At 39.0% G+C, this 24,970-nt stretch overlaps 1 protein-coding gene across 6 annotated transcripts in view; it reads right to left on the reverse strand.

Annotated features, from left to right (window-relative positions):
• Positions 1–24,970, reverse strand: part of kcnt1b (potassium sodium-activated channel subfamily T member 1b) — a 107,128-nt gene that overhangs the window by 45,690 nt on the left and 36,468 nt on the right. For 4 of the 6 annotated variants that reach the window (XR_010896869.1, XM_067405777.1, XM_067405778.1 and 1 more), the window contains exons 4-5: positions 4,297–4,376; positions 3,862–3,967 (exon numbers count right to left, since the gene is read on the reverse strand). Coding sequence is in view for 5 of the 6 variants with exons in the window: in XM_067405777.1 (XP_067261878.1) it covers positions 3,862–3,967; positions 4,297–4,376 (186 nt within the window). In the remaining variant the exon portion in view is untranslated. Of the gene's footprint in view, positions 1–3,861; positions 3,968–4,296; positions 4,377–8,451; positions 8,659–16,183; positions 16,223–24,970 lie in introns of those variants that run through there. The other 2 variants (XM_067405780.1, XM_067405779.1) reach the window with 2 other exon arrangements.

The raw sequence follows: 24,970 nt of genomic DNA on the forward strand, positions 1-24,970 counted from the left end.
ATTTCCATACCAAAATCCCAGATGGCCAGACAGTGATTCATCTTTTATAAATCGTTAAAATATTAATGTCTATGACGCTGTGAGCACAGAGACTGTTGTGTAGACTTTAAGTATTTTAAATATTTAACTTTAAAATGTTAAATGTTTAACTCTCTGGAGTCTGAGGCTGATTTGGGGCCTGGAGAAGTTTTGACATGCCCTGACATTTGTGCTTTTTTCAGTTGTTCATAAACATATTAATGACACAAGTGTCATTACACTGTATTCAGCACAAACTAGGCTACCATAATATGTGAGGAACATGTATGTACATGTTTTTGAGGGAATAATGTTTATGCGTGGTTATTGAAAAAACAAAAAACTTAAGTCACTGAAATAAGGCCAAAAAAGTATATTAAATCTGTATTGACAAGACTTCTGGGTATTGGAGGTTTTAGACTAGAGTTTTTGCTTCAGAATTATGTAAAAATTATGCTGCCTACTCCTTCATATAAAACAATATATTGATTTAGTTTTTGTAAGACACTTTTTGTCAAGAAACACAGTATGCGAGGAGGCATGAATCATCATGAATAATGGGTCATTTATACCTGAGAAGACAAAAGAATCGCATAATAATGACCTGAAATGACTTGCATATTAATGAGGCCTTTCAGTCAGGTAGGCTGTGAAAAAACCCTCTGTAATCATGTCTCAGCTCATCATAAACAGCAATACTGTGAAATATTATTACAATTTAAAATAATGGTATTCTATTATATTCTTTAAAATATCATGTATTTCTGTGATGCAAAGTGTCTGAATAAGTATGTTACCTCTATGGCATTTCATATAGGCTTTTAGCTTAAAAGCATGCACATTTGGAGAAATAATGATGGATTCTTATATATTTATGTCAATTTTCCATACAGAGTAATATTTATTCAATATTTATTGTCATCACTATGAGTGCTGGATACTGTATTTTCAATTCATACTTGCAGCCGGAGGGCGCTATGTACACCTTCAGGCCACAAATTCATATAAAGAAGAAAACGAACCAGGAACAACGGCATGTCTTCTAGAGATCACTAACCATGGCTTTAACATCCAGATAAACACTTTTCAGGACAATAAATACACGACTGAGACAATGCATACAAGTATTGCCTCTGAATTTGCCTCTGAATAGCGCTCCCTCCGTGGGCGTGGCCGCATTAGCGGATAATGAGCTGAATCACGGACTTCTGACATGGCTCTCTTTTCATACAGATTACATAAACACAGAATGTTTGTTTTCGATTTGACTTACATGATTTAAAACCTGACATTTCAATGTTTTTTTTAGACATAAATGTCTTTTTTTTGTCATTAGTATTCATAAGTTACAGTTAATTTTCTGAGAACTATCAGATTGGACTTCGTTCAGAGGGAGACGAGAGATCACGCATCATGTTAGTTTTCTTTATTTTATAAAAAGCACAACATTGTGTTTTTACTCTGATTGTACACAAATAAAAGAAGACATTGTATAGTTTCAATTGATATATTACTTGTGTCTCTATGACAAGAAAGGCTGCGATTATTTTATGCGCAGCTTGTCAAAGCTGTACGGCTCTGTGATCAGTAGTAAATGCTGAAAGCCAGAGGGCGCTCTTGCATAGAAACTCCAAATATGCCCTGCCATAGAAATTGATAACACACGTCATTCCAGGAAATCCCTATGGCCATCATACCATTGCTGTAGCTGAAACAGAAGATTGGAACGCTTTGATTGATTAAACATGACTAATAAACACACGACTGCCTTATTCTGTGTAAAAAGCCACGTCATCTCACAAAAGGATGCTTAACTGTCGTTATGAAGTGAGTTTGGAGTAAAAACATGTTATTAATTGTTGTCTTTTGTTGGACAAGATGTTAATAAATGCTTCTCATGTCTGGAAAGATGTTTGACGCGTGTTGCTTTTTCAAATGTACATTAAGCGACTCAAACTTTCAGTGCTTTCAGATGGATTAGCATTTGATAAGCTTCATTGACAAGCTGCGCATAGAAAAATCTTTCTAAATATAAAAGATGGATGTCACTGCACCTACTATGCTACCATTCTTGAAGTTGGCTCTTTGGAGAAATGAGAGGTTATCTTTCATTCTTGCCAGGTCTGTTCAGTCGCTTCGGAAAGCATGCATATGGGAGTCGCATTCTCATAGTGAGATACAGAGAGAGTGTCTGAAAGAGAATGTTAGGTTACTTGCATAACCCCAGTTCTCTGAGAAAAGAACGAGGTATCTCACCAAGCTTCCCTACTCAAAAACACGGGGGAAGAGCATGCTTAGAATGCCGTTTCAGGGATCACAGCGGTATATATAGGAAGGGGGTGAGCTCCTTGTCATGAGCTCCTTGTCATTGGTCTGCCTTTTAGACAGATTAATTGGTGCTTCCATATTCTATCACGCCCATAGTGAGATACCTCTCTCTGTTCTCAGAGAACCGGGGTTATGCAAGTAACCTAATGTTTTCTCTTACCAGTAAGGAGGAAACATGAAGTGGAGCTAGAACAGGCTGGATAAAAGTAATATCACTCAAGCAAGTGGTGTCATGTGGTACGGCAGTTTGTTGTTGAAAAATCGTTCCCACTTTATATTAGGTGTCTTTAACTACTATGTACTAGCATTTAAATTAAACATTTGATACAATGCACTTATAGTGTGCATACATGTTTTTACATTGTACTTGTATTTCAAAAAATGCCTGCATGAAATTACATCTATAATTACACTGAATGTTAACCCACCCTTAAACCTACCCATACTACCAAACATGTCCCTAACCATACCCGTATTCCACCTCAGTAGCAGAAAAAGTGTTTGCAGTACAATATGAACACAATAAATGCATTGTACTTATTTTTGGATGTAAGTAAACACCTAATAAAGTGTGACCAAAATATATTTCAAATAGATGCTTAAAGGTGCTAAAGAGGATGTTTTGTTTTATACATTTTTGCAATATTACTTGAAACTGTCTTTACTAACTGATAAAAGACTATTTATTAGGTGCACTGAAAGGAATAATATTAATATACATCATCTGTGCACGAGGTAGGGCCTTAAAACCATCAGCCAATCATTTACACGATCATCGCGTAAACGATTGGCCTTCTGGCTTGTCAATCACTGCCATGATGTTCCTTGTGAGACGAGCGCGGCTGCGCGCTCCAGTAACTTTCCACACTCCACAGGCGCCGCATGCAATGTTTTTGTCAGGAGACAGGAGTAACAACTGCAGATTATGAGTTACCTGCGGTGAGTCCGACATAATGAATCCGCAAACACGATACAACATATGCCGGTGGTAAACACTCATGTTCCAATACTTGTGCACAAGATTTGGGAGGCGTTCCCTCGAAATTCTTACACATGCGCTCATTTCAAAAACTCAGTAACAGTCTGGTTTCTCAGTCGACGAAAAGATCCTCTTTAGCACCTTTAATACTTTCTAGTCATCAGAGAATCCCGAAAAAAATGTATCAAGGTTTCCACAAAAATATTAAGAAGCACAACTTTTTTCAACACAGATAACAAAAATAAATGTTTCTTGAGCACCAAATCAGCATATCAGAATGATTTCTGATGAATCATGTGACACTCAAGACTGGATTTATGACATCATAGGAATAAATTATATTTTAAAATATATTAAAATAGAAAACAGTTATTTTAATTGTTTTTTTGATCAAACAAATGCAGCCTTGGTGAGCATAAGAGACTTTATGCAAAAAAAAAAACATTTGAATGGTAGTGCGCATGAAAATGAGTAAATGATCACAGAATTTTCATATTTGGTTGAATTATCCCTTTAAGTAGTTCATGTTTACTCACCGTGCACATGCGACCTGGTTAGCTGGATCATCTAGTGAGACTCTGATTATATAGAGGAGGCATGTTAACAACTTCAAGGAGAGGTTGAAGAGACGTATTCTGAGACCTGCAATACAGTAAATTATGAAATGGAGCTTCATACAATATAAAACACATATGGAAAATGTATTAGAAAAGTCAGCAGTCTGGCAAACCTGCAAACTTACAGTACCATCATAAATCCAAACAAACAGTTAAAACAAAGTCACCTTCTCTGTTAGGATGATTTAGCTTGTGATAGTACAAGTAAAAGACAAATATATGGAGGCCTTGAACATGTACACGTATAGTAATATTGAAATCCATAAAAATTGTTTATGCTTGCAGTAATGGATTTTGCCTTGTTGGTTTCTCAGTGGCTGTCAGTGGCTCAAAGGGTCAAAAGATTTTACTTACTTGACCTTTGGTTTTTGATGAAAAAGAGCTTCAACCTCTCCTTGAATGTGTTTTCATTTACATAAAATTCCACCTGAACCCTGTGGAAAGAGAATTAAATGATGTTTAATACAATTCTTTAAATTCATTGTTTACATACACCCAAACATTTTTGAACACTTAATCACATTCAGGACATTCACACATTTTTAAGTGCCCAAATCTTGATATGATTTAATATGATTAAAATTGTAAATCATTTAAATTAATGACATATTTATTATGTCTCTGCATTGTGCAAAATACACAACGTAATCCAATAATGCACTGCTGAAAACTTCAAGCAGCTAAAACTGTCTATTGGGTAAGTAACTTCTTTTAATCTCCAGATCCATCTTTAAGATGTATGTAAGCGTTTCAAATCTATCAGGACATCTGACAGGAAACATTAGCAACAGTGACGCTTCAAATGAACTCTCAGTAGATGTCATCCTCTGCCATCCGTGAATGATTCACTAAGCATTATTTCAGTGTCTATATGATTGAATTTCTATATATTATCATCTAATTGCAGCAAAATCCATCATGACCCAAAATCCAGCACCTCTGAATCTAGCCCAAACAATGCTTCACGAAATCTGCAGTGTCACCACCCACACAATGCTGTAAAATTTGATTGATCACATTTATTCCCATCATCACTAAGATGCTGTGGAGTGAAAACTCAAAATCAAATGAAAAGTAAAATATTTTCTTATAAAAAATAAAGCCTAATATCAGGACCACACACACACACACACACAAAATAATTATATTTACTGCAATACAGCAATAAAAACATTCTGTCCAGATACATTGATACTTTTTAATTGAAACCAATATTAAATAATGAGTTTTTTCAATTACAGTAGGCTGCTAGGAATTGCAATGTGTGCTTACTGGTGGAATATATGACTTAGGTGTCCATTATTTTGTTTTCTTCCATCATCCAAACACACCTTTAAACCAAAACCCCTCTCTTTGACACATTAGCAAACTCAATGCCAGGAATCCCAAACACACAAAATCACAGCATCTGAATATGCCTACTTCCCTACTATGTTTAGAATGCAAAGCACATGGTGAACAATTCCCACTTCTTCTAAAGAGATACTGAAATGTGCATCCCATGAAGCCATGTTCATACTATACACATGCATATTTATAGAACATACTTTATGGTCAAGAAGTAAGATCATCATCAAATGCTATACATTTGACAGTATGTGATTTCGGAAGCAGCTAATGATTCACAGCAGACAGCGCTTCTCCTTGCTGGTACGCTCACAGATGTCACAGAGACATACAGTTTCCCAGGACACCAACCTGTATTTCAGTGATATCTGTCAGGTATAGAGATATTTTATGCATGGTCTGAAATACGCATACACACATTGGGTTTCACTGGGACTTTCCACAGACATAATTATTTTTATACTGTACAAACTGTATATTCTACCCCCTTACCCTTCTCCTAAACACAACACTCACAGTAAACTTTTTGCATTTTTACACTTTCAAAAAATATCATTTAGTGTGATTTATAAGATGTTTTCCTCAGGGGGACCGGAAACTGTCCTTATAATATTGCCATCTATGTAGGGATGGCAATATTATAGCATCCCCCCACCCACACACACACACGCACACACACACATACACAGGTTTCCATGTTTTATGGGGACATTCCATAGATGTAAAGGTTTATATACTGTACAAACTGTCCTGTACAAACTTTAATAATCACAAAAAATGCAATTTTTTATGCAAAACTCAATTTTTTCTATTAATTTTGGGACAAAATAGGATCTAGAAATGTCTTTGTTTAAAATGTTTAGCTTTCTCAATATATTTATTCTAATTAAACCCACATCCATGGGTGATAAGGCATATTATATCATGAAGCTTGAATAATTTATGATTTTCACAGTAACACTTTCATTTGGCCTTAAAATCTGAAATCACTGTGGTATGCATTCACTATGGGAATCATAATCTGAAGTATGTTTGCTATTTGTGGTGTCACAGGCATAATACTAATGGTAGGCTAGAGCTTCCCAAAGCCCTTTATATCTGTCGAGGGCATGACATGATGTATATTGCAGGCAGTAATTATGAGCACCATATTCAGCAGAGAAAGAGAGAGATATGCTAGAAAACAGCCATTGTTTCCTGCTTCCCCTTCTCTGTCTCCATGGTGATGCCTTTAAAACAGGCTCTGGTGACACATACAGTATATGGTAGATATTTACTAAGCTGAGGGCTGTTTTGTGTCAAAGGCTTAAAAAAAAAATTACATAAAATGTTGACCGTTGAGACAAATTTGCAAAAACCAAACAATACCGGCTTCTTGAAATAGAAGGCTGAATTTCACTTACAGATTGTGTATGGGTGTGTGCATCGGCGATTTGCACCCACATATATGTATGAGCACACAAGCACAGACCAACAGAAACCTGCTCACACACACATTCCAAACTTGTTCGCAAGTCTTCACTGTGCCAGAAATAATTGCTCTGCCTGACTGTCAAACTGTTTCTCACATTAGAAAGGACTGAAATTATAATTGCAGGGAAATCCATAACACTTCGTGCCAACATGGAACAATAGGGCTGGTCAATAATAGCTGAACTGTCAGTAATTTAGTCTCTGTAAAAAATCTTTATTCTTTTGATTTGAGCAGCCCCAAATATACCTTCGCTCCACCCACGTACACTAGCTCTCCAACAGACAGATACTCTATTTATAGTGCAAGAAGCATAAATATTGAAGACTCAGAGCCTGTATGCTCATGTCAGCCTACTTTACAGAACATTACAAGGGAACAAACGTTAAAAGTTAGAATGTGGACATTCACACCACTGTGTAAAGAAAGTGTTTTCTTAGCATGGGAGTAACAAAATGAAAACATTTAGTGAAGTAAGACACACAACAGCAGTAAGTGTAGAAACTGAACATCAACTGTTCTCCTCTTAGATGATATAGATGCGCAATATACTTCATAATGTTCTTTGAGTGCTTGTTGTTCTCATTTATGGGTGTTATAAGTTGTAAGTTAAACACAGAATGGCTCACAGAAGACTTGTTTTAGTATCTTGGGGAGTTTTGCCTTCTTACTTTCACCACTGGCTTAATTGCTGGGGATTGTAAGGTTCTCGGTCTGGATTCTAAGGATGCCGTGCTGAACCATGCTGCTAGAATGCTTGTAGTGACGTCGCCACTTAGATTGGTCACTTGTCTGTTACCTGGCTACCAGTTTCTCTGTAGATGTTCAAGTGCACTATTTGAGCGACGTAAACAAGTTAATAATAAAATTAAAATATCCATAATGTGGTAGCTATTTACATCTTATACCATTTGTAAACTCTTGCATTACCAAGACAACGACTGACGCATTTGTATTACATTTCAAAAAGCTCTGTTATCAGCCCACCGCAGTGGAAAATGAAACCATATCCGCACCGGCTGGGCCGGATCGACATAGAATGGAACAGTTAAACAGCGAGAACGTTTTGGCTCGATGGTAGAAAAGTGGCTACTATGAGTCAGGGGTTAACATCCCTTTTGATAATACAATATATTTTACCATATAAATAAAAATACAGAATTCACTTGGGGAAAAAAGACATGAACATATATTTACAATCTTAAAAATGCTGCATCAGCATAGCATTTTGGGTAGGAAAGAATAGTTCACCCCAAAATTCTGAAACCCGTAGCTCTTAAATTTCTATTATACTTGTGCATATTTAAATTTGAAACAAGGCACATCTCAATACGTTTGATATTAATGATTATGTACAATTTGTGGACAGTACCCATGTGTTTATTTTGCATGAGATATGTACCATGTGCACTTTTTAAATACTATTTTCTGTGTACACTAGGGCAGGGTGGTATGACAATGACAATATATATTGGGACGACGATATAAAGTGTCTATAGATGGAGACTTTGCTTTATCATGCATATCCCAGTATGTAAATACATGCAGTGCAGGACTGCTTAAAGTTATCCACATGTTAGAGTGAAAACAAAAAACATATACAAATGAGAAAATAAAGAGAGGGATGTGCTTGATTTCGAAAAGAATTATTAAACTTAATAAGCTACAAAAAAAAAAGAAGTGGTACTCACGCTCGAAGACTGACATAACTTTCAGAGGCCGAAGATGTGTTGTGTAACAAATGTGCTTTAAAAGAGCACCTGTGGCCTCGTTTGAACATCCTCCTCTTGATGGTTCAAAGAGCACACACAACTCACTCGAGAATTTTCAGCATGTCCACATTCAGCAAGTAAATATAGAGAAAACTGAAAGCCATTTGAGTCAGGAAGCCAAAAACTAGACAGCAATGTGACGTTTGCAGCCTACTAACCACAGTCAAGGCACACATTTGCACAACATCCGCCTTTTTTCACCAGGGCAGCTAGTCATGTATAGGTCCTATTCTGCTCTAGTATTCATTACTGCGACTCCTGTTATTTCACTGTCCTCACACTCAAATGTTGGAATCAACGTCCCCTTACTGGTTAACCTTGTAAACATATGCAACAACAGTCTGAATTTTTTTTTTTTTTAAATGGAAGAGTTTATTGAACTTTTATACAAAATCTATATAAAAAAAGTTTATCTACAGAGGTCAGGTAGTGAAGCGTAGCATGTCATCAAGACCATAAAGGGGCACCTACATCATTCCCAGATTCCTTGTGTTCAAAACCCATATGTCTGTTTCAGTGTGATTGTCTGTCAAAATTGTACAGTGGCGAAAAAAATTATTTGATCCCCTGCTGATTTTATTAGTTTGCCCACTTATACGTTTTTATGGTAGGTTCTATAATTTTTATGATAGGTTTATTTTAATGGACAGAGACAGAATATCAAACAAAAATCCAGAAAAAACGTTATATAAAGGTTATAAACTGATTTGCATTTCAGTGAGTGAAATAATTATTTGATCCCCAAGCAAAACATGACTTAGTACTTGGTGGACAAACCCTTGTTGGCAAGCACAGAAGTAAGATGTTTCTTGCTGTTGGTCACCAGGTTTGCACACATCTCAGAAGGGATTTTGGTCCACTCCTCTTTACAAATCTTCTCTAAATATTTAAGATTTCTTGGCTGTCGCTTGGCAACTTGAAGTTTTAGCTCCCTTCACAGATTTTTTATAGAATTAAGGTCTGGGTACTGGCTATGCGACTCCATGACCTTAATTTGCTTCTCCTTGAGCCACTCTTTTGTTGCCTTGGAGAAATATTATGGGTTGTTGTCATGCTGGAAGACCCATCCATAACCCATCTTCAGTGTTCTGACTGAGGGAAGGAGGATCTTGTCCAAGATTTTACAGAACATATGGCCCTGTCCATCAGCCCCTCAATGCGGTGAAGTCGTCCTGTACCCTTAGAAGAGAAACAGCCCCAAAGCGTAATGTTTCCACCTCCATGCTTGACTGTAGGGATGGTGTTATTGGGGTCATAGTCAGCATTTCTCTCCCTCCAAACACAGCAAGTCGAGTTGATGCCAAAGAGCTAAATTTTGGTCTCATCTCACCACAGCACTTTCTTCCAAGCCTTCTCTGAATCATTTAGATGTTCATTGGCAAACTTCAGATGGCAGGTACATGTGCCTTTTTTAGCAGGGCGACCTTGCGGGCACTGCAAGATTTCCATCCGTTGTGGCGTGGTGTGTTACCAATGGTTTTCTTGGTGAATGTGGTCCCAACTGCCTTGAGATCATTTACAAGCTCCTCCTGTGTAGTTCTGGGCTGATCCCTCACCTTTCTCATCATCATCCTTAACCCATGTGGTGAGATCTTGCATGGAGCTCCAGACCGAGGGCGATTGATGGTTATTTTGTATTTCTTCCATTTCCGAATAATCGCACCAACAGTTGTCTCCTTCTCACCAAGCTTCTTGCTGATGGTCTTGTAGCCCATTCCAGCCTTGTGCAGGTCTACAATCTTGTCTCTGATGTCCTTTGACTGCTCTTTGGTCTTGCCCATGGTGGTGGAGTGGTTTGAATGGAAGATAAAGACACCTTTGAACAGTTGTCTTTTATACATATAACAAGCTGACTTTAGGAGTACTTTCTTAAAGTGACAGGACTAATCTGTGTTCAACATGGGCACATAAACAGTCTGTAGGAGTCAGAATTCTTACTGGTTGGTAGGGGATCAAATACTAATTTCACTTGATCAAATGCAAATCAATTTATAACCTTTATATAATGTGATTTTTTCTGGAATTTTGGGTTGTAATTCTGTCTCTATCCATTAAAATAAACCGACCATAAAAAATAGACTCCTCATTTCTTTGTAAGTGGGCAAACTTACAAAATCAGCAGGGGATCAAATAATTATTTTCCCCACTGTATGTCCTGTTACACTGATTTTGTTTAGAGAGGAGTACTAAAAGAAAGGCAAGCAAGTAATTTAGGAGATGTGTGCCACCATGCCCCGCTGTCTTACAGGAAATGACTCACACTATTTCTGTGCTGTCTGTCTGGAAGCAGAGCATGCTCAGTCAGTTCTCGAGGAGGCTGACTGAGTTCATTGCGAGCGTTTTAAATAAGGAAGTGCCACTTACCTTCTAACTCTCTTCTCGAGGGATGAGAGTCAAACATCTGCTATCTGTGGTTCGGGTCCTGTGATTGTCGAGGCAGCACGACAGCTCTTGATCATGAGTATTGCAGGTTGAGTTGGTTATGGCAGAGCATCAAGCATTGACGGCAGTTCTGCCAACCCTGCCGCCTTTGTTGTTTCAAGGAGCGGCAGCCCCACCTCCTTTCAACAACCTTGCTGGAGAAGGGTGCCCACCCCTTCTTTGGAGGGCATTGGGGCATGTGAGGTTGCAAGGACAGTTGGCTCCCCAAAAGGTTGGGCACTCAACAAGTCTCCAAAACGAGTGCATTGTCTGAACCGTACTCTGATACCCCCTTTCCACTAGCACGAACCAGGTGCTAGTTCAGAGCTAGTGCTAGTGCCAGTTCGGAGTTGGTTCAACTGACGAGCCTTCTAAGAACTGGTTTGCCTTTCCACAGCAAAGCTAGTGCTGCAGTGCCAAATACAAACACACCAGGCTTGTTTGAGATGCATCGGCTTCTCGCATAGCGATCGGCGCATGACATCAAAGCTCTGCGCGAACAATCCAGCACAAGGAGTCGTATGCTCTACAAATGCACCCGCGGATCCGTGGCACCCGCCGAATCAGTCCGCACTGCTCCGATGCATCTTGAACAAGCCTTCTATCAACAATCGCGGATGTTTCACTACTGTTGATCAGGGCTTTGCAAACCTACATCGGCATCCAAACACGGCTCGTGTGAGACTCTGACCAGGAGGGACCTCTCACCCTTCACCCCAACCCCACCCCCAGCTCATAGATTTTGCTGAGGTTGTTGAGACCATCCTAAATGCCATCAACCCCAGGCTTTCAAGTCCTGTTGGGTTAATCCATCTTACTTGTCCACAGGGTCTGTGCTCATGCAGACTTTTCACAATCTTGTTGGGCAAGTATTTTTCAGTAAGGCGGTGTGGGTATTAACATTCCCATAGCGTCAACACTATGATACAGTATTTGAAATTCCCTCATAAGAGAATGTCTGGGGTTACGCATGTGGGACATAAAAAGGGAACAAGACACTCTGTCACTTTGCCATATTTCACAGATGCCTGTGCGGCTGCACAGCTTCTTCAGACACATAGAATCTGGGGATTCTCTGACATAATTGCACATTTATGGTCTTAATGGCATCCTAAAAGAGGACCTTTTTAGAGTTATACTCTTTTTTTCTTAAAAAAAAAAAAAAAGTTAATCAGATGACACAAGGGATGTTGAAGACTGTGAACAACAGGTTTTGCAGCACAGTGTTGATAATTTAGACCCCTTTGAATTTACATATCAAATATGATACAATTTATAGGTCGACAATAATGCACAATGATAAAAACTGTCACTGACACCTCATGGTGTTTGATTTGATACATGATGCTACACTCTTCATGGAGCAGAATACATCAGCTGTGGATTTAAAACAATGAAAGGTATGTATAATGGCATGGTCCTGGTCCGGCCCAGTTCTACGAGGGTGCTAGAGGATGCTAAGCTATCATATTGGCGAACAGATTTGGCAAACGTGTATTTGTGTTTGCACTCTGGACAATGTGAAAGGTATCTATTTACAACCTGAAGCACTGAGCAATGCAGTCAATCACAGACATGTTCATTGATCTCTTGAACGCAATGGCCAAACAGAGGTGTTTAAGTTAGTCAGAATTCACTCGCCATTCAAAACGCAAGAGTTTTTGTTCAGTACAGAGATCTGCATGTTCGCGAATCCTCTTATTATAACAAAGTGTAGACACATTGTAAATAAGAGATTCACTGTGCAGTGTAGACAGCTTCACTGATTATGAGATGAACTGAACTGAGATGATTGCAAAATTCGGCTGCTAGAATTATTACAAGAACTAAGATAAGAGATCATATTACACCCGTTTTGGAGTTTTTGCATTGGCTCCCTGTTAGGTTTAGGGTTGATTTTAAAATTTTGATGCTTACCTACAAGGCCTTACATGGGTTGGCACCTCAATATTTGACTGAGCTTTTAATTCCCTATACTCTAACCCGTGACCTTCGTTCTTCTGAAACTGGTCTTTTAACTGTTCCCTTAACTCGTTCAAGATTGATGGGAGATAGGGCTTTTTCTTCACTAGCTCCAAAACGTTGGAATTCTTTACCGATTGAGATAAGGCAAGCTAAATATTTTGGCATTTTTAAAACTCATTTTTTAGGGTAGCTTTAAATTGAATAATTGAAATTTTTCTTTGTGCTTATTTTATAGTCTATTTTGTTGCTTTAATTTTAATCTTTATATTATGTGGTATATCTTTGTTGCTTTACTTGTTTTTGTAAAGCGCTTTGAGATGTATATTTAAAGGCGCTATAGAAAATAAAGGTTATTATTATTATTATTATTATTAGACGAGTTACAGCTTTTTAGTGATTATAAAGAGAGCACTTTTTGCATGCTTTATATAATCCATTCAGAATTTGAATTAAACCAACCACCTCGAGCTATAATATTTGTATGTATTTTATTTAAAAGTACAATACGGTTTCATGTAGTGCTGGCCGGTATACCGGTTCATACCGAATATGGGTATTTATTTTTGTTATGATATGAATTTTGATGATACCGCAATACCGGTATGTGTCGCTTAACCAACGTTCGGAATGCAGAAATTTGTTTTTATATAGGGTTAGATTTTTAAAATGCTTAAGGTGCCCTTAACTCTTTTTTTCTATCTTCATGATCATATTTTAATATTCATGTGTCTGTAATGAGTGTGTTGCAGGTCTGTGTTTTATTGGTTGTTGTCTCCCCACAGCATCATTTTGTGGGGCTTTGTTAACCTCTTTTAACTCTAGTGTTGAATTTTTCTACAATATTCACTCATCATGACAGTAAAACAGGGCATTCTAGTCAATCTACTGCAGTATTTCCTCTCTCAATCAGTAGAAAATGTGGTTAATGCCCGGTCATGCATAGGGGAAAAAAATACCGTCATATACCCTGAAACCGATATAATTTTGAAAAATACTGTGATATACATTTTTGGTCATACCGCCCAGCACTAATTTCATGGTTCAGTCAATACTGTTTACTTTTTTAATAGCACTATTTTACTTTGAGTGTTATGTTTTCATTCAGTATCAGTTTTAAAAATGTCTCTGGTTACTCAACGTAAACTTAGTTCCCTGAGAGGAGGGAACGAAACATTACATATGGGCAAACCCTTTTCCTCTGAAATGCTGAAGCCTGATTGAATCACTCTATTGTTTTGCAATATCCAATTATGTCCAATCATTCACCTGATTGGCTGTCTTAGCCAATATATAAGTGATGTCAGGCGCCAGAACACCTCAGAATCTTTCGACTAAGCAAGAACTATTGAGGCTATAAGGAGGTTTTTCACACTGCAATCTATGTAATGTCTCGTTCCCTCCTCTCAGGGAACTAAGGTTACGTTGAGTAACCAGAGACGTTCCCGGGTCGGTTTCTCAACATTACATATAGGGAACGTATAAAAAATGTGAAAAATAGTGCCGGCCAACTCGCACATAGCCGATGCAAAGTGCTAGGCGCTAAGGCAGCAAAGACAATTCAGTGTGCTCGCCCCTCCCCCTCTAGGTCAGGTATCAGACCTGGTTGAAATACTCAGATGCAGTTTAGGCAAAGAGCCAAGAGTTTTGACTGCTCTTTTGGCAAAGAGCCTCTACTTCGACAGCAGGCGGGCAGCCTTCTTGGCGCCTGCGAAGCAGACAAAAAGCTGTTCTGAAGATAGAAACTGGCTAGTTCTGTTTACATAAGCACGCAGCGCATGCACAGGGTACAGAGCGTACTTCTGTGACACTGAATCGGTATTTGGCTCGAGAGAGCAGAACGCTTGTATTGTGATAACCTGGGCTCTGAACAGGGTTGAGAGCACCTTAAATGTGTAGCCGTGTCTGGGCATGAGTCTGACAATGCAAGACCACGAGGCTGCCCATACAGCGGCCTATTCCCTGGGCGACCTTAGAAGCGGCCAAGGCTAGGTCTGCTGCTGTATGCAGCTTGCGGAATGACTCTGGGTCTGGGCCCTCCTCGTCCAGGGACCTCAAAAGTTGAGTCTGGAAGACCTGCAGGACTGCCATTGTGTGGAGGGCAGATGCTGCATGTCCTGCTGAAATATATGCCTTTTCAGCGATGCAAGCTGTGGCTCAACATGGTGTAGAAGTGAATGAGGCGGTTTTCCAACCCGGGACGGACATAACTGAGCCGCGACTGCGTCCTCAATGGAAAGCGGTCGCGCGTACCCTCTTCGACTTCGTCCTCTCCACAGCTGAATGAGAACATTTCCCGTGTTTCGGCCGGAGGGTGGGAACTATCTTCGACATAGGTGAGTGGAGTCTCTGGCATGCGAGAGTGAAGTGGCCATTGGGCTGACATTAGCCCTTCAGTAGAGCCTCCTGAAGGAGTTATCCAAGACCCATTCACTACATTTAAGCACTAGCCAGCAGGCTGCCACTGCGAACAATGGCCAGCCTCGCATGAAGGATCTTGATTGGCAATTCCTCGCCGGCTGGGCAATCCGATCCTTCCAGTGCTGCCTCAGCATGGGCGTGGCCCAGACACAGCACACAAACCTCGTGTGCATCTGGAAAGTTGATGGTCCCACCACACATGCAGCAAAAAGACATCTTCGTAGATACTTGTAACTCCACCAGAATGCAAGAGGCGTCGTCCAATCTAGTTGTGCAGGTCAACAGCAAAACCAGACTCCAGATGAAGGAAAAAGATTCTGATGTGTTCTGGCGTCAGACATCGCTTATATAGTGGCTGAGCCTGGCAATCAGGCAAATGCTCAGATGCCATTGACTATTGCAAAGCAATAGTGTGATTCAATCAGGCTTCAGCATTTCAGAGGAAAAGGATTTACTCATATGTAATGTCGAGAAACCGACTTAATAAGGGAACTATCAGTTAATTAATCGGTTATTGGCAAGTATTGCCCAACTGAGTTATCGTATCTGTAAAATCCAATATCAGTCAACCTCTAGTTCATATAGCAAAATCTCTCCCAAACTCTTGGCACAGGATCAAGACTCACCTCTTTTATCAATTATTTGCACTAGGTTTTATTGTACTGTATTTGTATTAGGTTTATTTGTTCTAGTTTTTCTAGTATTTCATTATATGAACAGGAAGCATTTAATTGCCTTTATCTAATTTGATGAGTCTCTAGTCCAAAGAGAGGTGACGACACCAATAAAGACAGATTTCACTCGCCACGGAAGGCTAGATGGATACCACGCTTCTGCTCTGACTTACTGTGCATTAGTTGAATCCATACTGTACTCCTCTGTGTACCTAGAGAAAGCAGACATGGGTGACACAAAAAGGGAGAGACAGTTTTCAATAAAGGACACATGCAAATTATAAACATGCAAAAACATGCTGGAAAAGGCTGGGTTGGCCACAGTCCTTCTGAAAAGCACTGCAAAGGAATATCTGACACACATCTTTGTCAAATGTGTGTCATTGTGCTGTGACACACTGCATTTTCACAATGTGTTTAGCTTGTGACATTTTGAAGTGCTATATGAAAGCTTTGAGCACTGAGCTGAATCCACAATCTAGATGAAAACCACAGGAGGATGAATTTTCCATAGTCCCAGGGTTGCTCTGTGTGGCTATTTAGTTGACACAACAGTGGATGATCATGATATGGATCACATGGAGGTTAGATGATGACGGCATTATCACAAACATCTTGATCATAAATTAAGAGCAAAATGCTTGATTGATTAAAGTAATGTAATAATACTGCACTAAATAATGGAGTGTACAACTATCATATACAAGTACAACTGCAAAACAACAGAAAATGGAAAAACAAATCTTATACTGATAAGCAAAGGAAACTGACATTCCTGAAGGAACAGGCTGAGTGAATATCCATGCCATATGAACTGCATATTCTGTCTGAATTTATAGGCCAAATATTCTCTGTGAATGGATTATATTAAATATTCCCTCTGTGTGGTGTGGTGAACAGTGCAGTATTTCAGCTTAACAACCACAGGGCTGTGAAGGGTTTATTACATTGAAGCACCATCCCAGTGGCATAAACAGCACAGTGTAGCTGATCAGTTTTGATGGTAGAAATTTATATTAAGAGTCCAAAGGCAGAAGGCCATAACCCCAAAAAACCCCAAACTCAAAAAGACTGAACCCAATAAGTGAACTCGAAAAAAAATTTTTTCTCTGGGACTTATTTTGGTGTCTTTAGTGCATACTTATTAATCTAATTCAAAAACCTAATATTATTATCTAATAATGTCATTATCACCTAACTACATAGTTAGTGTCACTAACATGACAAAAATTTATTCAACTACTGATTGTACCCTTCCTCAGCTCTGTAGGTTACTCAAACATTAAAGGTGCCCTAGAATTGAAAATTGAATTTACCTCGGCATAGTTAAATAATTAAAGTTCTGTACATGGAAATTACAGTGAGTCTCAAACACCATTGTTTCATCCTTCTTATGTAAATTAGATTTTTGCCAAAGACCTCTGAAGAACAGACGAACCTCAACATAACACAGACTGTGACACAACATTCGGGATCATTAAAATATACGCCTCCAATATTTGCCAGCCCATGTTCAAGGCATTAGACAAGCCAGTATTAATGTCTAGAGCTGCACAGACGAATAATCAGACTTTATGCAAGTAAGCAAGCAAGGACAATAGCGAAAAAATGGCAGATGGAGCAATAATAACTGACATGATCCATGATATCATGATATTTTTAGTGATATTTGTAAATTGTCTTTCTAAATGTTTCGTTAGCATGTTGCTTAATGTACTGTTAAATGTGGTTAAAGTTACCATTGTTTCTTACTGTATTCACGGAGATGAGAGCCGTCGTTATTTTCATTATTAAACACCTGCAGTCTGTATAATTCATAAACACAACTTAATTCTTTATAAATCTCTCCAACAGTGTGTAATGTTAACTTTGGCTCCGTTAGCTGCAGCCTAGATATTATCAAACTCATTCAGAATCAAATGTAAACATCCAAATAAATACTATACTTGCATGATCTGATATGCTGCAACACAAACACTTTGTAAAGATCCATTTTGAGGGTTATATTAGCTGTGTGAACTTTGTTTATACAATGTATTACAGAGTTGCGAGCTCGGGGGGCGGGGAGCGCAAGCATTTAAAGGGGACACGTGGCTGAATCGGCGCATATTTAATTATGCCCCAAAATAGGCAGGTAAAAAATTGAATAATAAAAAATCTATGGGGTATTTTGAGCTGAAACTTCACAGACACATTCAAGGGGACACCTTAGACTTACATTACATCTTGTGAAAAAGGATTCTATGGCACCTTCAAAGGGTTAGTTCACCCAAAAATGAAAATTATACCATTATTTACTCACCCTAATGTCGTTACACACCCGTAAGACCTTCATCTTCGGAACAAAAATTAAGATATTTTTTTATCAAATCTGATGGCTTAGTGAGGCCTCCATTGCCAGCAAGATAATTAACATTTTCAGATGCCCAGAAAGCTACTAAAGACGTATTTAAAACGTGTATTTGTGACTACAGTGGTTCAACCTTAATGTTATGAAGTGACAAAAATACTTTTTGAGCGCCAAAAAACAAAACTTTATTCAACAATATCTAGTGATAGGCAATTTCAAAACACTGCTTTATGAAGCTTCGAAGCTTTACAAATATTTTGGTTCGAATCAGTGGTTCGGAGCGTGTATCAAACTGCCAAAGTTTGTTTTATTGTATATTCTATACAATACTGTGATTCAAATTAATGAATTTCTTGATTAAACTAATGGTAAAAGCGCTGAAGTAAGTGAATTTTTCCAGACTTGGACAAGTTTATAGCATCTGTAATGTGGGAAAGGAAAGCTTGACTGCTTGACCACCATTACATTGAAAAAAGCATTCTGTAATTTTTTGTGTTTCACAGCAGAAAGAAAGTTTTTGAGGTGATTAAAACAGCATGAGGGTGAGTAAATGATGAGAGAATTTTACTCTATGCCTTTAATGGGTTGAAAATGGAGCGAAACATCTGTTCTAAAAGTACACGTTTACATACATCACAGCAGCAAATTAGCAATGACAGTAAAGCAGCAAGCTCTGTTGTATGGATCCCGGAGACCAAATAATTGGCTAAAAAACCTTTTGCTGTTGCTCCATCCAAGAAACTGTCAGAACTTTAGTCTTCAAAATGACCACTTTATTCTACAGGGAACTGCTCCCACTTACATCCCCAGAAAACCATGAAGAAACCAAATGACCAATCAAAATAAGTGGCACAGAGAGCCACATACAGTATAGGAGTTGTGCACAATATTGAGGTGTAGGAATGATTTTAACAGTCTTCCAACAACTGAGTGGATGAACCCCACCCCCATCCTAACTGCCATTATACTGATTGCTGTGAGTCTGGCCAGGTGGCAGATTTTCATGCTTTTTTTAGCACTAAAAACACTTGTGTTGTAAGTTACCACAATATCATCTAAATCCCAGTAACATCTGGGGCATCTTTATAAAGCTTCACACAACCATTTTCCAAATAGCATGTCTAACACTTTGTTCCAAAGTGTCACAAAATGTATGCTTTGATAAAGGTAAAATTAGATACTGGATGATTTCAGTCATGTTTTACAGCAGTTTAAAAATACAGAATAATATTTCATTTACTGCGGGGGTGCTCAATCTTACTGCTGGAGCTCAACTTTTCTGCAGAGCTGGGTACTAACCACACAAACACACGTTGGGTTTCCATGTTTTATATGAACTTTCCATAGACATGGTTTTTATACTGTACAAACTAAATATTCTATCCCCTATCCCTACCCCTAAATGTTAAAATGATAAATATAACAGATAAAATGTTAATTAAAAGTGTTAATTTAGTTAACAATGTCTTGAAGAATGTGGAATATTTGCAAATATTTGGAATATTTTTTCTTTTTTCTTTTTTTTTTTTTAAATTGACATCTTTTGAATTACCTTAAACATATGCCACTCATCGTGTGAGATGAAGAGGGGAAAAAAACACTGAAACACTACACAACAGCCAAAGACTTTAGTGATAGGCCAGCAATGGTGCGAGATGAAAGGAAAAAAAAAAAAGACAAAAAAATATTTTGACTTCTAAAGCCACTTTTTGGGATGTCAATGATTTACGTCTGTACCACAATAATGAAATATGTTAAATTATCTTCACTCAAGAGCTTTTCTCAGCAAATGTGGTGAACTGCAGTTTGATTGTAACAGGAATTAACCATGTAATGCAATTAACAGATTGACAAATCGACAAATAAATATAAATCTTTAAGAGTACAATTGACAGACCTACGTCACAGAATTCCCAGATTCTAATTGTCTGAAGAAGCCACGCAGGCATGCGTGATGTATGGCAAAAAGAAGCAGTGGCTCGTCCCCTGCTCAAGGAACTGGGTTACATACGGAACCCCAGATGTTACCTTTCAAGTGAACTTTGACACTGCATCATGGTGTTGATGCTATGGGAATGTTATACCTACGCCATATTGAAATATGCCTACCCAACAAGATTGTGAAATTATGTACAAACTCAGACCCTGTGGACAAGCAAAATAACCCAACAGGACCTGAGAACCTGGGGTTGAATCCATATCCCCATTGTAAAACCTTATGAATGTGTGCAGAGAGTACCAGCCTGCTGCAGCACAAACATCCTGCAAAGAAGCACCCTTGGATAGTGCCTTAGAAGAAGCCACACTCCGAGTAGAGTGAGCTCTGATGCCTAGAGGGGAAGCCAAGCTGTGTGCCTCACAGGCAAAGGAATCGCATCAGTAATCCAGTGTGATAAACACTGCCTACTGGCAAAAATACCTTAGCTGCACCCCAAAAGGCAGTGCAAATCTACTTTTTTAAAATGAAGTTATCAGCAATAACAGAGCCTTGAGAGTCAGAAAAACTCCTCTGAGGCTCAAATGGAGCATCTGATAAGCCTTTCAAGACTATATCAAGGTCCCAGGAAGGAACTCGCACAAAACGAAAAATGAGAAGGCACAAAAACTAGATACCAGGAGAGACCTCCCCACAGAAACTTCATCAATGTGAATGTTGCAGGCCGAAATAGCGACCGCGTAAACTTGTAACAGGTGCCTCAAAGATGAAGATGAAGTCCTGCGCTGGACCAACTGAGCAGTGGACTGGGCCTAGGTGGCACTGAGGTCCAAGACGCCACCTTAGAGCATACAGTTTCCTTGTAGAGGGAGCTCCTGCAGTTAAAATGGTCTCAACAGCCAATCCCTTTAAGGGGCTGGACCCACAGGCTGAATAATTGACAGAAGGACCCTCCTGGTCGGAATCTCCCATGGAGAAGCTTCCAGGAGAGACACTAGGTCCGAGAACCAAACTTGGGCTGAATAAAACAGCTAACGCAAGCAGTTTGCTCTTGGTCCAAAGCAGAGTCTGTTGTTTACGTATCAATATGTGGTTGCCCCTCCATGAGATGATGGCCTTCTGAAGGGCCATGAACTAGACAGCCATTCCAGTACTCCACCCTAGCCGATGAAGGTGCATTTGTTGTAACACTTGTGACAGCAATCACGTGTAATCCTGTGACCCAAAAGGGCTAGACACTAAACAGTCATCCAGGACCATAATGAGGGAGGCATTCACCATAGCAGCAACAGCAACGCACTTTAAGTTTGGAACCCAAGATGGAAGCCAAGGTCTGTCCACATAGTTAGGGAACAAAGCAGCCATGCGTAACCCTTGACCCAAAAAGGTTACTCCTGTACTGAACTACCTGGGCAGCGGACTGGGTCCAAGTGGTGCTGATTGTAGCGTGATGAGACACCACCTTAGAGCATTCCTTTTCCTTGTAGAGGAAGTTCCAGCATTTAAAACGGTCTCAATAGCCTCCACTGAGAGACCAGAATCTATGAACCAATCCCACAGGTTCCAGATCTCGTGTTCGGGATGAATGATAGCAACACGCCTCAAGTGTGGGACTCAAGGTCGAAGCTGGGTCTGTCCACATAGTTCCTCTACAGGATATCTGCTGAGTCCTTCCGACAGATAAAAGGTAAAAATATCTCAACATGTAACCTTTATAAATGATAGTGGTTTTTCACAATTCCCTGACCAAGCACCTTGAGTCAGTGAGAATGAAATATCGATGCCGAACTGCTAATTTCTCTGACAGAACCAGTAACAGCCAGCCGTCTGTGTAATTCAGCACACAAATGCCCTGGATCACAGTGGAGCCAGAGTCACACCCATACATTTCGTAAAGGTGCAAGACAATAAGGCTAGGCTGAAAGTAAGAACTCTCTATATTTTTTATTCTCTTCGAATTCAGCAGAAAAAAGTTCGGTAACACTTTACAATACGGTTCATTTGTTAAACATTAGTTAATGGATTAACTAACATGAACTAACAATGAGCAATACATTTGTTATTGTATTTACTAATCTTCGTTAGTGTTAGTTAATGAGAATACAGTTGTTCATTCTTTGTTCATGTTAGTTCACAGTGCATTAACTAATGTTAACAAGCTTTTAATAATGTATTAGTAAATGTTGAAATTAACATTAACAAAGATTAATAAATGCTGTATAAGTGCAGTTCATTATTAGTTCATGTTAACTAATGTAGTTAACTAATGTTAACTAATGAACCGTATTGTAAAGTGTTACCAAAAGTTCTAACTGATTTTACAGGACGTTGGCGTGGTGGCGTGGAGAGACAGGTCTGTGGCTTGGCAAAGTTCTTTTACCACAACGAGGCTAAGGAATCCAATTTCTATAGCAGGTCAGCCTGGTACACCTGTAACACTGCTATAGTGCGCAGGGATGCACCAGCGTGACCCGCCACTTCATAGGTTTCGCCAACCAGACCAGATGTAATCCTATAGAGCCTGAAAGGCAGAGCGAATCTCTTTAATGATGATGCCGAAGCAGGGGAGAGATAACTCGCAAGCATCTTGTCTTGTAAACGCAGATATCTGACTGCCATCCCTCAAGAAGAGAGCCAGACAGGAGTGAAGCTTCCTTATTGTAAACGCTCACAATGAAAACAGTTGGCCTGACACAAGAACTGACTGAGTACACACCACTCCAAAACAAACAAAACAGAGATCGCATGAGTCATCACCCATAAGAAAGCGGGGCACAGTGACACACATCCCCTCAATTGCTTGCTTGCCATTCTAATAGTACTACTATCTAAACAAAATCACAAAAGAAAAACCCTGCATAAAGACTCAGTGTATCTGTGGCGATCTGTGGCATTTCCTGATGGATCTTATAGCTATAGGATTGATTTCTGTGTGCGAGGTTACAAACGTTTGTTCCTTTTTTTACATGTGTTCCCCAAAATGCACTTCACACGGATGTGAGTATGTGCTGAAAGTCCTTGAGTCGCTGTCTGTTCATAAAGATCTTAAATGTCAATCACTCATCATGTCCGAAAAATTCTGGCATAATAATAAAAAAGGTTATTTACCCGACAATAAGATGATTAAAGTGCCCCTATTATACTTTTTCAACTATTACCTTCCATGCAATGTGTAATGTAGCTGTCTGTGAATATAAACGATCTGCAAAGTTGTGAAGCCGAAACTGCATGATAAACAAAGTTATTGTCTCTCAAAAGAAAGAATCGACACTGAACCACTTAAACGAATCATTAGGAATTCAAATCCCACTCAATTGACGGTTACATGTCACTGGGTAAAACATCTGCCAAATGCCCGCCTATCGTCTTCATTGGCTGCCCGAGAACAATATCTACTTTGACCCAAGCTCAAACGCTGTAGCTGGTTCGTGTTGTATACATGTGGAGAAGACACTGTTTTCTGCTCTGCAAAAGTAAATTCTCTTTGTAAACACTCCCAAAGAAGTAGAGCTGGCTAACCGGCTAACTCACGTTATCACAGTCTTACTGAAATGCTTCTGCAAGTCATCTGTGGCTCACAATGACCTAAAATTGTGTCCATTAATGCAGATTGTCTGTTGTTCTTACAAATCTGAGTTATGATAAAGGATGGAGCAAGATTTGTTTTACAAACTTTAATGTTACATCAGTCATTCACGTTAGTGCCTGGCTAACGTTAGCACTATTATTGATAGTTAGTAAAACAGTTCCCACATGTGCACCGCAATAAATTAGAAATACTGTATACACGTCAGTTTGTTGATGGACATATACTTGTTAATGCTGATGCAGAGGAATTACAGTTGCAGCATCTCATAATATTCGTCAAACTGAGTAATGTATTAGTTCTTGCAAGGGAGGCTCAGGTTGAATAACTAGTTCTTCCAAGTTTTTCTAGTTGTTTCATCATTGGACTCACTCTCAGATTGATATAGTAAAATTGACGCCATCGTTACTGTCTGTACAGTGTGTACAATTGCTGAGCTCCGGAAGCCTCCGGAACTGAATCAGTAATGGTAATGGGCGTTTGTTTCCGTACGCGGTGTAAGCGTTAGACCAATTACAACAGACTGGGCCGCCTGGCCAATCAGAGCAGTGCAGACTTGTGGAAAGGAGGGATTTAGAGAGACTGAAGCACCAGATGAGTCGTTTGAGAATCATTGAAAAATGTGGTAATGTGCAATGTATAGTACTTATGAGAGAATAAAAGCCTTTTTTTTAACCTTTTAATGCATGTAAACCTGTTATAGGAGACCTGCAAAACAAAACTGAGAATTTTTAAAATAGCATAATAGGGGCATGATGCAGCGTCGAAGTTCCCTCGAAATAGAAACGCAATTAATGGAAAAAGTGTTTTATCAACTAGGGTTAGTTCACCCAAAAATGAAAATTCTTTCATTAATTACTCACCCTCATGTCATTCTAAACCTGTAAGACCTTCATTCATCTTCAGAACACAAAATTAGATATTCTGATGAAATCTAAGACTTTCTGAATCACACATAGGCAGCAAAGTCATTGCACCTTTTGAGGTCCAGAAAGGTAGTAAAGACATTGTTAAAATAGTCCACATGACTACAGTGGTTCAACCTTAATGTTATATAGTGATGAGAATACTTTTTGTGTGCAAAAACA

Source organism: Chanodichthys erythropterus, chromosome 13 (genome assembly GCF_024489055.1).
Source record: "Chanodichthys erythropterus isolate Z2021 chromosome 13, ASM2448905v1, whole genome shotgun sequence".
Taxonomy (NCBI): domain Eukaryota; kingdom Metazoa; phylum Chordata; class Actinopteri; order Cypriniformes; family Xenocyprididae; genus Chanodichthys; species Chanodichthys erythropterus.